The following is a 16,913-nucleotide window of genomic DNA, read 5'->3' as shown; positions in this document are numbered from 1 at the left end:
TCAGCATGGAAAACGGTTAAATCGATATTTCAACGGCTGACGTTTCCAGGCTTAGATTACAACATTTATCGGACTGGGCTCATCAAAAAATCAGCGTCATTGTGCGTCATTATCATCATCATCATCATCGTTCAGTAGCAGTTATGGGAGGAAGGAGTGATTGCTCAGGTCTTTCCCTCAACACACCCGTCTGGCCGGTTGTTAGCTGGTTTTGTTTGGGATTTGGTTGGCCTGTGGCACCCCAGAAGCTCTAACCAGGCAGACACACATCTGAAACGAGGCAGAGAGATGCCAGGAATCGAAGGCACACCACACGTTACACGCACGATTACTGGAATCATGGCCAAAAGTGAGGGATTTTTCAATTAACTCCACTCTCTCCCACTTTCCAGCCCAGTCTTCGGTTGGCTCAGTTTTGAGACTTGGAATTCCAGCCCCAGACTTGAAATGTGTTTATAGCGGACTTCGAGACGTACGCTCGGGAGCCCGGTAATTCAGAAGCTATTTCCAATCAATTATATTACTCAAAATTGAGCTGTTGAAGAGTACAAATAAGCAAACAAAAGATGAATTAAGAGAGTAGGTAGACTCCACCACCGTAGAATTTTGGAGCACGGTGCTGCTGTGGATATTGTGGGGATCATGGGTTGTACGATTGTATAGAAGAGGAGGAATCGGGCGTGCAACCGCAATGATTGTCAGTCAGTCATTCAGCAATGGACATCTCAATCGTCCTATGGCAATTCCCCCCGGGGGCACGTTTTGCTAGGCTTCCTCCTCTTGTTCCGTCCCGGTCCCGGTCAGACTGGGCAGGCCACGAGGTTAAATGAGGGCGGGAAAGTGTGTGGTAAACATGGAAATAATAATGTTTCTCGCTGAACGACGTTCGCTTGCCACTGACGAGTCGAGCAGACGAAATGGAAAAAAGTGTGGATACTTTTGCGAGACATACAGAAGTGGGAAACGGCTCGAAGAAGTGGAATCAGATTTACTCGATAAAGAGAAGGCATTTAGAAACCTACAACTTTTCATTCAACTGCTACCAGCCTAGCCAATTCAGGCTGGACCTTTTTTTGGGAGGTATGAATAGCAATTAGGGCCGAAAAGCTGTCCATAATAGTCACAATATTTACGAAAATAATATTTTAATCCCGGGGATTTCCAGAGTCACGCCGGGTAGACAGTTAGTTTGGGTAATGGCAGGTACGTTTTTCGATATCAATCGCAATAACTCAACCTAACTGATCATCACTAACACCATAAACGTGGTTAATGTTTAAAATACAGCTTTTGATATTTAAAACAAATTGCTAGGTTTTCGCGATAACTGAACTGCACCCAACACGCTACAAATAGATCAAAACGGCAAAACAGTTACCCCAGTCGTCATAATGAGCGACTATAATCCTCGGCTAATAACCGCAGTGTAATGTCTCGAAATAATTACAGTGTTTGTGACATTTTTTCCCTAAGCCCCTCCTGGGGTCTGTGTGTCCTCTTTCCATCCGTTCGGCCGTCTCAGAGTCCATAACCCGGGCACGCAAATCTCACACGTAAAATCAAAAGAAAAACAAACCACAAAAAGCTTTGCGCGACAACTTCTTTGCAAATCCGCAGAGCGCTACTGCTGAGCAATACGGAAGGACAGTGTGCACTGTTGTGGGCTTAACCTTTCTAATAAACCATTACCGGCGGATTTACATTCCAACATTTCAATAATACAGCTGCAAAGCTGACCCAAACTGTGTGTGTGTGTGTGTTCAGGTAAAATGTTTAGATCAAGTTTGCAGTTCTGCTGTTAGTTCTGCAAAGCGCAGTTCAGTTGGTTTGAGTTGCGATGAAGAGCAAAACACAACCTGGATTGAATGTTGATAAGATTAAACACAACTCTTCATTTCCAACACCTTACTGGGGACAATACGTTTAAGCGCAAGTTGCGTCAATTTTTTTTTTTGTTGATGCTGAATAATTTTGTTGAAATATGGAACTCGAACCTAATATCCCGGTTCTATGTTTCACTGTTTTGAAGACAGGGAAGAAGTTGTGAATATTGGAATAAGTTGAAAATGTATCTCCTTGTGTTGTGGTTCCGTTTTAAATACGTTTTATGAAAATTTCTGGAATTTCAAATTAATAAATTGCGGTGACCCATGGTAGATTTATATGTAGAAAGTTGTGGTTCATCTTCTTGATAAAGATAAAAAATGTCATGCTGATTGAAACGCCTGGTAATAAGTAAAAATTAAAAATGTTGATCTAAAAGAAAACTTTGTATGAATGTTTTGAGGCAAAAGAGAAATGCAAAAAAATTTTAAATTCTAAGGCTCATATTTACCGTATCAACATGAGTGATACGAACCTTTGCGACTGTGGGCAGGGTTATCAGGACATCGACCATCTCGTATGGGCGTGTCCAGATCACCAGGCTCACAGAATTAAGTTGAAAAATACCCTCAGGGCCCGAGGAAGACCACCAGAAATCCCGATGCGAGACGCGTTATCTCAACTAGACCTTGATGTTCTCTATCCGATCTATCAGTTCCTCTTAGATTCCAAAATATCCATTTAGTTTTTCTTCAGTTAGTTTTCCTTCAGTTAGTATAACTCGCCTTCACACAAAGCCGTCGTTCAACGCAAGATCGCCCCAGCAGCTGGACACCGAGTTGCGGCTGAGGACAAAAGCAAAGGCCAGCAGAGCCAACCAAGACCCCTACACAATCCCACGACTTGTCTTTTAACATCAATCCATTCCCTACTAGCCCCGAGTAGGCCGCGGGTAATCGGCTCCCCTCTCACTAACATTTACACACAAGATCCTCTGTAATTATTAAGTCAAATGTAATTACAAAAGTCGACTCGGTCCTAACCAGGTCCCAGTACCGAAAAGGACCTAATAAAAATAATTTTATGAAAAAAAAAAAATAAATACGTTAAATAATGAGGCTTGTACTTAGCTTCACCTATATATTGAACATTACCTGATGCCTTATTTATAAAACTTGTCTTTGTTTCACAATCTGAATATATGTTATTCTACGTCTTTAAATGAAACAAATATGGCGTTGTTATTATAGAGTTTTTGCATCCAACTTGGGATTGTAAGTGCGAAAACTTTGCTTAAACATTGTGCAATAAATTATGAACATTTTTTTGTTGACTGGAACATTAATATTTTATGGGAGGATTATCTCTCAATTGAATGTATCAATCATTGAATTCAAATAAAATATTTGAGAGGATTAAAATCGAGCAATGTTCTTTCCCTTACAACTTAAAGCATTTTAAGCTTTCAAAATGGCTTTAGAAACTTTATCCAAGCATACAAAACGCTGCCATTACCGTCGTTTTGGTGCTGCACACGTACCATAAAATGTTACACAAATCCATCCACTGAAAAGAGTCTCTATTTTGTTATTTTTGTTTCCCATTTCAACGCATTTGCAATGGAAATTATTTTTAATCTGTTTCAGGTTCCCCCCTGATTGAAATTTGTCGTATCTAGATGTTACTGTATTAAACATGTACATAATGTGATCGCACACATACCACTCAGTACAATTGATATAATCGCCCTTCTTCACCATACCTGTGTAGTACGACCCCACTAACTACCGTCGTTCGTCACTCAGACACAGAGTCTATTCAAAGCAGCGGGCGCGAACACATAAGGTCTTTGAGGAGGAAGTCGAATGGAAAAGGACTCGTTTGCACATTTCCGGTCCCATCCGCAGAAATGTGAAAGAGAGAATATGCCAACAGGAACAGGAAAGTTACCATTACCAAACACAGGGCAAACGTCCCTGACACTACGGTACGATACTGCAGAGAAGTAAGCTTTCCACAAGAAAATTTGCACCGTCGCCGCGACAACGTGGTCGACCGGGTTTGGCCATTACTACCATGGAACGATGGCCGCCTCAACGACACAAGAAAAAATCTGCTGGAAAAGTGGTGTGCAGCACACACAAAAAAAAAGTGACGACTTACCTATTTTTGGCCGCCGCAGCTCGGTCCCGCTGGCGTCTATTTTTAAACCAATTTCCCACCTGTGTCGGGGTGAGACCGGTGGCCTGCGCCAGTTCCCGCTTCTTGGTCGGGTTCGGATATGGGTCCTGCAGGTACCACTCTCTTAGCAAGCTCCGCGTTCGCTCTTTGAAGCAGTGGGTCTTCTGTTCGCCATCCCAGATTGTCCGGGGCAGCGGAAATTTTTTCCGGACGCGATACTTATCGACAGGGCCTGTGACGCCGCGGAAAACCCCGTGGTTGGATTCCGTAAAGGAAACGGTGAAAACCGGATGGAAAAGAGAGAAAAAAAGATTGTTATAAAAAAGTTAGGTTGATTCTTGGTAAAGAGATATCTATTCAAATTTTTAAAAAAATATTGGTATTCAAGATATAAAAACAAAGTTTAAATTACACTATAATTCCCATGTTCAAAAAGCTTGTTTATTTTGATCATCCAACATTTGAAATGTTTCTTAAATAGATATAATCAATCTTTACACACAAAGCAGGAGGCGCTTAGAAAGAAAAAAACATTGTCAAACAGCCATTAGCTTGAAAACAAACTTTTGTTCACGGAGAAAAAAGAGTTCTCAAAATCGTGAACAAGCGTTCATGAAATTCGGAACCACGAACAAAGTGTTCAAATTTCATGGTACGTTTTTCAAAATCGTACCATGGAATTTGAACACTTTGTTCGTGGTTCCGAATTTCATGAACGCTTGTTCACGATTTTGAGAACTCTTTTTTCTCCGTGTTTTTGAAAAGTTTTATAAATTTGTTTCTACTTAGAAATGTAGAAGAGAATGAACAATATTGTACCTATGCTTCACGACAACATCGTAAAACCTAAAAAAAGCGCATGAAAATAATCGCTACAGTTTGACATGTTTGATCTGTTTGTAATTACTCTCATACAAACGTTGTGTTCCTTGAAGTGTACGAATTTGCTGAAATTTGAGTTTTTACCAGCCATTTCTTTGTGTGACCGGACAACGAAAGGAGCAGATTTAAGAAAATAAAAACTCCTCTCTCGTTTAATGACTTGTAGGCCTAATTCGGTCAATATTTTGGCGACTTAGGTTAGAAAACGCATTTTTAATCACATTTCAACTAGGCCGTTGTAAATATTTTTCAAAGTTTATGTCACCCCCCCCCCCCCTCCTCAAAATTGGTCTGAAAAATCAGGGGGCAAAAAAAATATTTTTCCAAACAACTTTAAAATTTTTATGAAAATAGATGTCTAATCAACTTAAAACAATCTAAAATGCATTATTCTGCAATGATAATCATATTTAGCATGTTTGGGCTTGTTTAAAAATGTTTTAATTTTTTATGAAATTTCGCAAAAAATAAAATTTTCGTCAATACTTAGATATTTTGGAAACTAATGATTGCAAAACAACTTGACGGGTGTATAATGCATTTTAAAACACTTCCCCCCCCCCCTGACGTTGGTCAGAGTCGAGGGACATAAACTTCAAATATTTGCAATGGCCTTATTGAATCTCAATAAAAATTAAATGTTCTATTTAGAAAACTGGAAAAAGAAGAAAAAACTGTCCTTTGGCAGTTTTGTTTTTCCAGGAGGTTAGGAAGAGTAAGTAGTTTCACAACGGAGTTATACACCGAAATAAAATAAAAGTTCAAAATTTCTATATTCTAGGAAAATTCCTATAATCAAGGAATGTTGTACTTTTGTTTTATTTCAGTGTAGCAAAACACAATAATGTTGAGTTAAAGTAACCCCAAAGAATGATACGAAACGAAGTTGACTTTATAGCTGTCGGCCACCATTGCTAGTACCAATCACTAGTGTCTTCCTTTTTATCTACAAGGACTTCGCCGCCCTGGGCTCCTAACTGTATGAAAGTATGGCACGGAGCGACGGCGCCGAATACCCATATTTACACAAAGAATTTTCGAGCGCCCGCCGCGCGATTCGAACCGGCGACCTCTGGATTGTGAGTCCATTGCGCGGTCCGATTGATCCACACGGGCGGGACAAAGAATGATAACGAAGCTTTAATCTTGGTGGTTACGCATGGAGGTTAGTATAAAACAAACAAAAAATCAAAGAAGATTGTTGGTAGGTTATGCCAACCAAAAGAGATTGATTGAAATACATGCGTTTCCCCCGTTACACTTTTGTTCGAAGAAAGACAACTATTGGAATCATTTGTGGAGTAGAGTAATTGATTATGCAAAAAACGAGCACACAACCATAGGAAAGGGTAATGTAATTGAACAATAAAGTTGCAACATTCAATTGTATGATTGTCAACGAGTGCACATGCCACTGTATCATTGTCTGGCTTCACGTTTGTTGAACATTCAATATTGATGCACCTTTCTCGTTATTACGGATAATGGGTTCATGAAAAAGCGTAATTCTATAATGAATCAACCCGTTTTTGTTTCTTCTAACCATGTAACGACAATTTCTTACCCAACGGTCGTCCGCGCAGTTTTTCTGCCTCGTGGTAGTGAGCCTCCAGCCACATTGCTTGCAGTTTCCCATGAGAAGACTTGGTGAACTTGTGCCGCTCCAGTATTGAATACAGCTCCCTGCAAATGACCAAATAGAACAACAACAATCAAATAAAGTCATCTATAATGAGAAAGATGTAGATAGAGAGAAGGACATACACACGAAGGCAGGTACAAAAAAACATTAATTGGTAAATTGGAAAATCAATATTAAAGCTGAAGAACAGAGAAACGGAAATCTATCACTTTGTTTGGAAACAGTGTTCAATTTGCAAAAAGAAGGAAAAAAAAACGTTCATTATAAGCTCCCAGCCCGAAGGTAGACGAGAAGCAATAGATGAATGATAGATCAAGAAGAATAATCCAAATCATGCCCCCGAACGTGACCTACTCTTCCAATAGTATTCGAATCAAAAATCGGAGAAGAGCAAATTATTTTAATAAGCGCGTTTTCCTTCCACACATAATCGCGCTCGCCAGTCGTAAACGATCGCTCTGCTGATGATAAAAGTATAAGCTTCAAACAATTGTATAACCAACGGGCTGCCAGCCAGCGAAACTCCCGACCAAAAAAATCGACCAAAATCTGTGAGTAACAATCTATTTTGTACGCATGGCGAGAAAGGAAGGAAACTCACAGCAAGCTCACCTTTTAACTAGCTATAAACTACAATTACTCGCAGCTTTTTTCCCACTTTTTCAGCATTTTTCTGCCAGCTGCAAGTTTCTGCGATGTATCGTTGTTTTGCTAATAAAATTATTTATCGAAAATTAAAAAGAGAAAATTTCCAAATTATCTACCGTGCATGATAGATCATTATTACAAATTTTACTGTTTATTCTTCATTGGCCATCTCGTGTGCCATCTTCGAATCCGAACGAAGCCTAACAAACTATCAAATCGTTACAGCACATGATCGGTTATGCGCGCATTATAGAGACCCGGGATCGATCAGCCAACGGTATGGTCAAACGCGATTTTGTCTGGCTCCAAAAAGGCAATTTATTGATTTTATACGTGTGCTGTCGACGCACGTGATATTTCTAACGAGCCGCGTTTGAGAGCGTTTATGTTTCTCCTAGCGTGTACGATTTGTTTTTTTTTATTTCTTCAACTCCACGCACAATTTTGACCAAACTAGTCCACGAAACAAAAGTCAGCCATCAATGACAGCCTCACAGATTCGGTAAAGGGGTGGGAAGGGGTGATGCCAAACGAACAGCAAATGGTCCATTTATCTCACGGTAATTAGATGATTTTTTTTTCGTTCAAATTGGAGTAAGAATAATATTGTTACAGTGATAATTTCGAAACGAGAAAAGCGTTTCTAATTGTATCCAATTTGGACAATTTGGAACAGTTGCCAAAGGTCACGCGCCTTTACAATTTATGTAAGGTTGAGAAACTGGGGCACAAATTGCTGTTTCACAACCATGAAGTTAATATTGAAATTACTACTGCATATATTATTTCCAAACGGCTTCATATTGAGAAATTTTGAATTATTTTGAACTAATCAAGAAACAATCAGGAGCTTTAAGTTTGCATACAATTACTACAAAACATTAGACTAGAACGATTTTTTTTTTTAAATGTTGTGTACCTCGGCTTTGTTCAAGTCAAGGGAATAGAGCAAAAAAAATCAATATTAAATATCAAGCCAAACTTTCATTGTTTTTGTATGCAAAAAGTACCACAAAACGGTTTATACACTATTACAATTATACTACTGCCAAAATATTCAAAATAACACAGATATTATGAACAAAAACAATCTTAAGTAGTACATTTTATCCTATCTGTGGTCCCAAAATTCAAAATTTGTTTAAGCTCTGAAATGCCTGTTTTGATTAAAATTTACGTTGTACAATGTATTCTAAATTGTTTGCAACAGATTTTAACAATAATTATATGTTTGCCCCCTGACTTGAATGTGCCCTCTAAACACATTAAAAAAATAGCATTGAATTGTTATGTTCCTAATTACTAGAAAATCAGCCAGTGTATAAATTAGACCCACTGGATTTGGCTACGGGATCATGTGCCAGACGAAATGACGGAGGCTCAACTTAATCGTTTGAACATAATTTGATTTACCAAGGTTTTATTCCGTGAGGTTTTTACGCTTTAAAACATAACATTAAACTTTTTGCCTTCCTCACCTTACTGAGGAAAGGCTTTAAAATCACTCGAAAAATGAACTTCTCATACCTATCGACTCAGAATCAAATTCTGAGCAAATGTCTGTGTGTATGGTGGGATGTTGATCAAAAAATTGTCACTCGATTATCTCGAGACTGGCTAAACCGATTTTTTTCCGTTTTGGCCTTATTCGATCCGTTTTGGGGTCCCATAAGTCGCTATTAAAAATTATGCAGTTTAGTTAAGTATTTCAAAAGATATGCTAAAAAAACGATTTTGACTAAAGTTCGGAAGATTATAAAAAGGGTGGTTTTGTAAGAAAACCCGTCATGCGATACATTTTTAGAACGATATTTGAAAGACCTTTCCAACGCGTTCAATACATTGAATATCTGACAATCCCATCAAAAGTAATAAGCACTTAAGTGTTATTCTTGCACTTTTTGGAGGCCGGATCTCAAATATTTCCGAATCTCTCATGCAACCTATCGTTGGATAGGTAATCAAAATACCTTTCCAACGCGTCCAAAAAATTGAAGATCTGACAACCCTATCAAAATATCAAAAAATAAATACGAATTGCATCAGAGATATGGCTACCCTATCATAAGTTGTAAGCACATAAGTGCCCTGCAATATGAAGATCTGATTACTCAATCTAGTGGTATGAATAATGAGTCAAATTGAAAAAAACACTGAAAAACACCGCCATTTTGTGTCTATTTTGGATAGCACCCTTTAAATTTGAGGAAGGCACCAACCACCTAAGGGTAGATTAAGTAACGTTTTATTAGTATTTTTCAAGGTACCTACTAGAAGGTCTGATTGACTGCAAATTAAAACTATCCACAAAATAAATCAATTATAAAACAATTCATGACTCTGTGGTGTACAAGCTCTAAAAAATATTTAAATTATTCAGATAAGAGTATTGAGTCGCTTTTAAAAATGATGGTAATTTGGTGACGGGCTCTATTTTTATCAATTAATTTTTTAGAGCAATTAGGAGATTTTTGAAGCAGTTTTGAGATTTTTAGGGATTTTCATTGTAGTTTTCGTAAATAAAATGCCCGTTAGAAGTTTTAGCGGAAGTTATCTCAATTGTACAGAAAAATAATTTTAAAATTGTAGGACATATCGCAACGCCAACCCTATGAGAAAAAAAATCAAGTTAAATTAAATTTATCGTTAATTATTTCAAGTCGAACGCATTAGTGAAAGTGAGCATATTTAAGCTAGTTTTTTATATTTTGGAAACAGATAAAATTATTTGATACAGTTCTGTTTTTAAAGGTACAGTATCGCGAACAATACTAATTTGGACAATTTTTAATAATTATTTTTTGAAAACTAATGATTGCAAGATAACTGTTAACAAGTATAATGCAGTCTACATCCTTTCAACAAATACTGGAACCATTGCCTGATTTTTAAAAAATATTTTGTGTAATTCTAAGTGTTTATTTAGAGATAAATTTGACTTACCAACGAAAAAGTAATTTATAATTTAAATGAATTATAGTCGGTGTACCGTAATTTGAGGTGACATTGAAATGATTAATTTATAATTTAGATTTTATTCAACTGGTAAGACCAATATTAAGACTTATATTTAAAAAAAGTAGTGGGGTAGGCTACACAATGTACGTATTAGTTTTTTGAACACATTTGATTACGTCAAATATATCATAAATTAAAAATGTTTTATTTGAAAAATTAAATGCACCTTTAAAGTAATTTTAACTTGTAAAATCTATCTAAATGTACTTTAACGAATATGTAGTTCTAAATTTCTGAAAATTAAACAGGAATAAATTTTTTGATCAAAACAATTGTTTTTTAAATGCCAACAAAACCATTTTTTAGCACGAATCAAAAAAGTTTCACATATACAAAGAAACTTGTTCTACTGAAATTGTCTATAATTTGATGATATTTTTGAAATTCTGTCCCATTTACATTTAAAACTCACAAATCTATTTTAACTATTTCAGTAAAAAAAAAATGTTCAAAGGATGCGATAATTCGGTCCATTTTTCCGAAAAATACTTATTTATTAATGTTAAATAATAATAATCAACCAACAATTTAAACTCTGAAAGCTTTGTTGACAACTTCTTCTTGAGGAACTATGAACAATAGACAAATCCAGCGAAAGCTCAACTCTGCTTTTTGATGGTGAGAGATTTGACAGCTCCCATACTAAATGTCTCGATTTTCACATTTTTGTTAATTTTCTTTTAAAATCAAGTACTTAACATATGAAAACTATATATTTTTGGTGCCCGAGATTCCTGCTGAATCGAATGGTGTACTTATCTCGATTGCAAATTTTTTGAACAGTTTTTATTTTAAAACCATTCTAGACATATTTTGTTCACCTAATCAATCAATGCTTTCATCATAAATAATAATTTTATTGCTTAAAAAATGAGTTTTCCTGAGCTCCCATATTCAAATATGTACATGGAAGCTGTCATTTCTAACACCATTGGCCACCTAGCGGCCATTTCAAACTGGATTCGTCTATAGGGTGTCCAGAAAAAAAATGACCCCCTGGTCCACAAGTGGAAACGGTTTATTGGGTTATTTTAAGCATCTGTGTAAATTTTGAGCGAAATTGGATGAGATTAACCCAATGATACCCGAGCCTAAAGTTGTTTTTTTTTATGCAAACATGACTTTTTAAAATCGCTAATAACTTTTCAGGTTCGAGTTTTACAGCTTTGGTATGTTCTACAAAGTTGTAGAGCATTAAATATTCAATGAGAATCTCACTTTCGGGAATATTTAGATGGAAGTAGCGCACCGTGCAGACCAAACCGTAAGACAATTGGTATTTAAATACTTTTTTTCAATTTTTCCCATACAAACTTCACCTTCGAGTATCAATGGAAAAAATGTTGACCGATTTTGCTCATATTTGACCCAGAGTCCTAAAATAGCTCAAGCAACAATATTCAGCTTGTGAAGCGACGTTTTGAGACAAAGTCCCATATTCTGGGCACCCTAATGAACAATTATCTACCAGGCAGAGCATGGTTTCGTACCATTTCGTAATTTGTATTTTTCATCATACAAAAAATATTTAAATTAAGAGATTCAAAAAATAAAAAATACTAATGGAAACGCATGGTAAAAAATAATGTTAGGTTAAACGTTTCTAAAGCTATAGAAAGCAATCAGGTAAATAATTTTTTTTTTTTGGCTTTGGTTCCATTTTTTAAATATATTTGTAATAGTCACAATGCGTATCTATTATCATGGAGAAAAACATAGACTCTGCACGCAATTCTACTCGACATAACATTTTCTAGCATTCGGTTTACTTTTCAAGAAGGGGGGGGGATCTTCAAGTTTTAATTGACCCTCTAACGCCCATGGTTACTCCAGAGCACCACTTATTTTTAAATTTCTTTGCAACCATACATTTTTTCAATTTGCTTTAACCTGCATTTGTTTATATAGAATGTTAACTTATAACCATTAAAATTTCATCAAATTTGGATGATCCAGATACAAGAAATGTAGAAAAACGTAAAAAATCTCGATTTTGCTATGGGCGGGAAGGCATTACAAGCGAATCAATCACCTAAAATGTCCTGTGTGATATGCGACGATTGCCCGGGCACGCAGCACCGCCTCGGAACGGTCCAGTTCCGTGACGTTCGGGTGGGCCACCGGCAGGCTCCATAGGAACCGTGCCAAACGCTCAATGTCCCCGGACTCCTCCAGCGTCTCGCAGACGGTCGCAACCTGCGACGCGGTAAAGTTCAGTGTCGGTAAGGCAAACAGTGGACTCGGTGCTATAATCGGATGTGGCTGGACTGGTGCTTGCGGAGGATTTCCTGATCCCCCGGTCGGTGGCCCAACGGCCATTGATGGTTGTCTAACCACCGCCAGATTGTTTGTATTTGGTGCAATTTTGACCCAATGGTGATGCTTTTGTTTGGCGGTTTTCCTTTGTGTTAATGTAACTTAACGAATTATGCACTTTATTGAGCTTTTTGTTGAGCTAATTCTCACAGTAGTGCACTCCACATTATCATTTCACTTTTTTCCGTCTTCCTGGGTTGTATGGCACTGTTTAAACCAAACCACTAAATTTTGAAACCAGCGTACTCTCAAACAGTGTGATAATCCTATCGCGGGACTGCTCTCTTCATTGCAATTTTGTTTCTGCTGTGTACACCTTTATTTTTTACTCAATCGATGCACTGCAAATTCTTCAACTCATCACAAGAACCGTCGCAATCCGTTAATTTGTAGTACGGTAGCACCACACATAGTACGAAACGACTCACGGCGCGATCTCACTGCGAACAACAACCACGACGACGGCACACGGACCATTCTGCACCATGCGTCGGCAAAACGGTAATACGGAGAGCCCGCGATCGAAACCCGCAATGGTCAACAAAATTCGAATTCGAAAAGAGATGACCGAAGCAACAATAAAAACAACAACGAAAAAATAGTCGCCGTGTGCCTAGCGAGCGCGGAACCTTCTAATAGCGCGTATTTATTTTGACACGTCTCAGCAGCAGAGAGTATATCATCTATCCCGCATGGATTTTGTAAAGGTACTGATATCTTATTTGATTTTCAATACATAATCCCTCGTTACAAAGAGCGAACGGGGCTCACGTTCTCCGGCAGTTTCTGATTAGCCAAGAGAAGACCAATCAGTAAAAGGGGCGTCATCTTTTTTACGATTTTTATTTTGAATGGCATGCGCGTCGATTCACTAATACAGCCACATTCACAACTTTTCTCTCTCTTCAGAGAGGGAAACGACATGAATGAATAGTCTCTCAAGAAAATCCAAATGGAATGATGGGTGAGTGTTGTATGTGTTTGTGTGCTGCATTCACTTCCAACTGGTTTTGAGCACAAAGTAAAAGTATCATGCTCGATATGCTGCCTTAGTTATGTATCCCCATGCTCTTTGTCCGCGCTGATCTTTTTTCGGAGTGTACATAAGTTTTCCTACTACTGTATGAATAAATGTGAAACGGATAATGTTCTCTTTCTCTAACCTCTTCCAGCAACAGCCAACAACAGCACAGAAAAGAAGAATGTGTATAATTTCTATTTGTACGCGTATATATTTCAACTGTAGAGGAATTCTGCTATTGAGAAGCTATATGAGAAGCCAGAAGCCAGAGCTATATCCATATACAGGTTGGGCTACGAAAGCCGTGCTGCTCGTGGGCCCCAGTGGTGGTTGTGCCATGCGGTGGAATCTCTCCCCCCCTTTTTTCGATCGTGGGGGTCGTGATGGCTGACTCCAGCAGAGCTTTAACACCCACCTCCCACTCTCTCTCTCTCACTTGTGAACTCTCAGTGGGATGAGTCTTACGTTTGATCACACACATACAGATTATTAGGCGAGTGGCAAGCCATCCTAACGCTGCCGGAATAAGCTACGATTCGTAACATGTGTTGTTGGCCGGTGAAGGAGTTGGGGTCGAAACCACCCCCACGCCCCCTCCATGATGATGCTTGGCACGCTCGACAACCACACTCTGCAGGGATCCAATTACATGTTTCACGTATCGAAAACACGTCTGATGCCGAGCTATATTTGCCACAGGATGTCATCGTTTGCTCCGTTCGTGGTATGTAGAGCTGGAGAGCTGCTGCACCACCGTCGGAATGGAATGAAATAGAATTATTGTCGCCATCATCATGCTCGAATATCGTCGAGAGTGTATGACACAGACTACAGCAAAGTGTAATTATTGATATCATTCGAGACCTCCTAAAACCGGGCTCGTGGTGAATTTTATTATGGCGTTTTTTCAGCCTTGTAAACTGACACATGGGGTTATAGAAGTGAGATTTAATATCAACTTTACGCGCCAAATTCGAGAAGCCGTCTCTCGCAAATTACACTCCGATACTTTCGGAACAAATCCTTCCAACCGTCCACTGTCCGAAACTACATCTTTGCGCTCCGTCTGCCCGCTGCTCGCTATAACACATTCTACGCGCGATTTTGGCTTTGTAAACGTCCTCATTTATTCAATCATAAAACCCATGAACGCATGATACCTCAAGGGCCATCTATAAACAACGTAAACATTTTTATTGTACATTTTAGACCCCCCATCTTCCTCCATATGGATAATTGTCCATACAAACAAAAATTTGGAGCTTTTGCCTTTCTTAGAAAAGAAAGGTTTGCTTTTGGAAAAACGCTTTTCTCAGAAACCTTAAAAAATTCATGCACGGCGGGGAATCGTCCCAGAAAAAAATCCTATTACAAATTTGAAGGATTTGTTGCGCTCTTTCGATTGAATTTTGGCCAGAAACCCGGAACTCAAAGCCTGATTTCTAAATTACTTGTGCGATGTCTGTATCCGCTTTTAAAAAATTGTGTCTTCCATCATTGGAAAACCGCTCGTAAAACCCAAAATTTTTATATATTTCAGATTTGTAGCCTTGGGGTCGGAGACGAACATTCTATTTTTCGATTCACAATTTTTGACCAGTAAATGTGGTCAAAGCCATTTTTAGATGCATTTTTTTGAACTATTTTACAGATAACACTGTCAAATTAACCCTCTACAACCCAACCCCGCCTCTAGACGGGCTTCGATTTAAAAAATCGCCAAAATTCCATTTTTCAACCAATTTTTGATCTTCAAAAAGCATTGGAAAGGAGAATTTTTAAAATTTTGGAAAATATTAGGATTGGAAGTTTGACTTGTTTTATGTGACTTTGCCAATGTTTTTAAAAATGTCATTTTTTTAGGGGTCAACTTTGGCTGTGTTTTTTTACTAACATTTACTATATTTTAAGTAAAAAGAAGTATGCAGTAATTTTTCTAGTGCCCCAGACTATGCCTCTACGCATTTATTTACAATTTAAATGATAATGGTTCCATTTTATAGCAGAAAATGTGAAAAACATGCAAAAAATTGAAAAAGTTACGGTAAAAACATGAAAAAATTAGATAGGCAAAATGTAATGATAGGAGGTGGTAGAGTAGGCCAAATACTACCAAAAACAAACAAGAACTAAACAAGATAAATGCAAATTAAAATACTAAAAATGAAACAAGAAAAACATAAAACAAGAGAAGTAAAGTTTTTCGTAGAACAAAAGTTGCTCAAAATGACCTACTGAACACGGGAAAAATAAAAAATTCGAAAAATAAATTTGGGCAGTAGAGGGTTAAAAGATTTCAGTTTCAAACAAAAAGCCATTCGAAAACATGCTTGGGCCCAAAATTTTAAGCTTTTTCAAAATTTATTTCCAGAGATATAGCCATATTAGTGTTTTACGTCTTACGTCTTGTCGCCAGAACATTTACGCTTGTGCGTTTCACGCTGCGCGTTAAAGTGATCTTTCTGGCTTCTCATAATAGATCGAAAAAGTACAATATCGATACATATTTTTTATGTTAATCAATGACTAACATTAAAGACTGAGTACCCTTTATTTTTTCTAATAATGTCAATCCAGTATGTTTTTCTTGATTAAATATAATTATCTTGCGACCCATAATGTACCTCTGAAATTAAAAAAAATAGCATTCGAGGTATAGCCTAAAAGATTCGAAGCTTTAGGTAAAATTTTCACTGGGTGGTATAATTAAGGTTCTGAAAAATAATTGCAACAATATATTTGTCGGATTTTCATCATTTTGTAAGAAAGGCTCTATTTCACCTGTGGTGATATTAAATCGGGGTTTTTAAATAATGATTTCAATGGAAACTGTTTTTATACATTAAAAAGAAATATTTTTTTATTTTTTTAAGGGTTCGTTCAAAAATTACGTCCATGAATTCGGGGAGAGGGGGGTCATAAGTTGTGTGACAGCCCATGTTAATGGTATAGTAAAATAGCGCAACAGGGGGAAGGGGGGTACGAAAACCCGAAAATCGCATGGACGTAATACAGGGATGACCAAAGTATGTCCCGCGGGCCAAACGTGGCCCACGAGGTGATTTTTGTGGCCCGCTGACCCATTTTGAATGATCATGTAAAATAGTCCGTTAAGCACTTGTAAAGCGATTTTATACTTTTTTAAAATTAGAATTATTACATTTTTATGCTGATCTTTTCTTGTTTATAAAAATAAGATTGATATTTTGATCCCCATTTTACGACATAAATATTTTGTCCAATAATCCTAATAATTAAAACAATTTCACATGTTTCAATTTGAGTAAACTAGTTAATATCGTCAAAACTATCATCAAACATTTTTGGAAATATTTATAACACGTTCGAATTTGACTTTGGTAGAAATCTGTGCTAATTGCT

The 16,913-nt window shown here is 37.5% G+C and overlaps 1 protein-coding gene across 2 annotated transcripts in view; it reads right to left on the bottom strand.

Annotated features, from left to right (window-relative positions):
• LOC120422717 (homeobox protein SIX6) overlaps window positions 1-13,206 on the bottom strand; it is a 62,911-nt gene extending 49,705 nt beyond the window's left edge. For both annotated transcript variants that reach the window (XM_039586244.2, XM_039586245.2), the window contains exons 1-3: window positions 12,228-13,206; window positions 6,452-6,570; window positions 3,988-4,237 (exon numbers count right to left, since the gene is read on the bottom strand). In XM_039586244.2, the coding sequence (XP_039442178.1) occupies window positions 3,988-4,237; window positions 6,452-6,570; window positions 12,228-12,514 (656 nt within the window). In that variant the 5' untranslated portion in view covers window positions 12,515-13,206. The remainder of the gene's footprint in view (window positions 1-3,987; window positions 4,238-6,451; window positions 6,571-12,227) is intronic.
• Window positions 13,207-16,913: the final 3,707 nt, after the last annotated feature.

This window comes from Culex pipiens, chromosome 3 (genome assembly GCF_016801865.2).
Source record: "Culex pipiens pallens isolate TS chromosome 3, TS_CPP_V2, whole genome shotgun sequence".
NCBI classification, from domain to species: Eukaryota; Metazoa; Arthropoda; class Insecta; order Diptera; family Culicidae; genus Culex; species Culex pipiens.
Note: the sequence above shows the minus strand (reverse complement) of the source record. Positions and strands in the feature narration are given on the sequence as shown.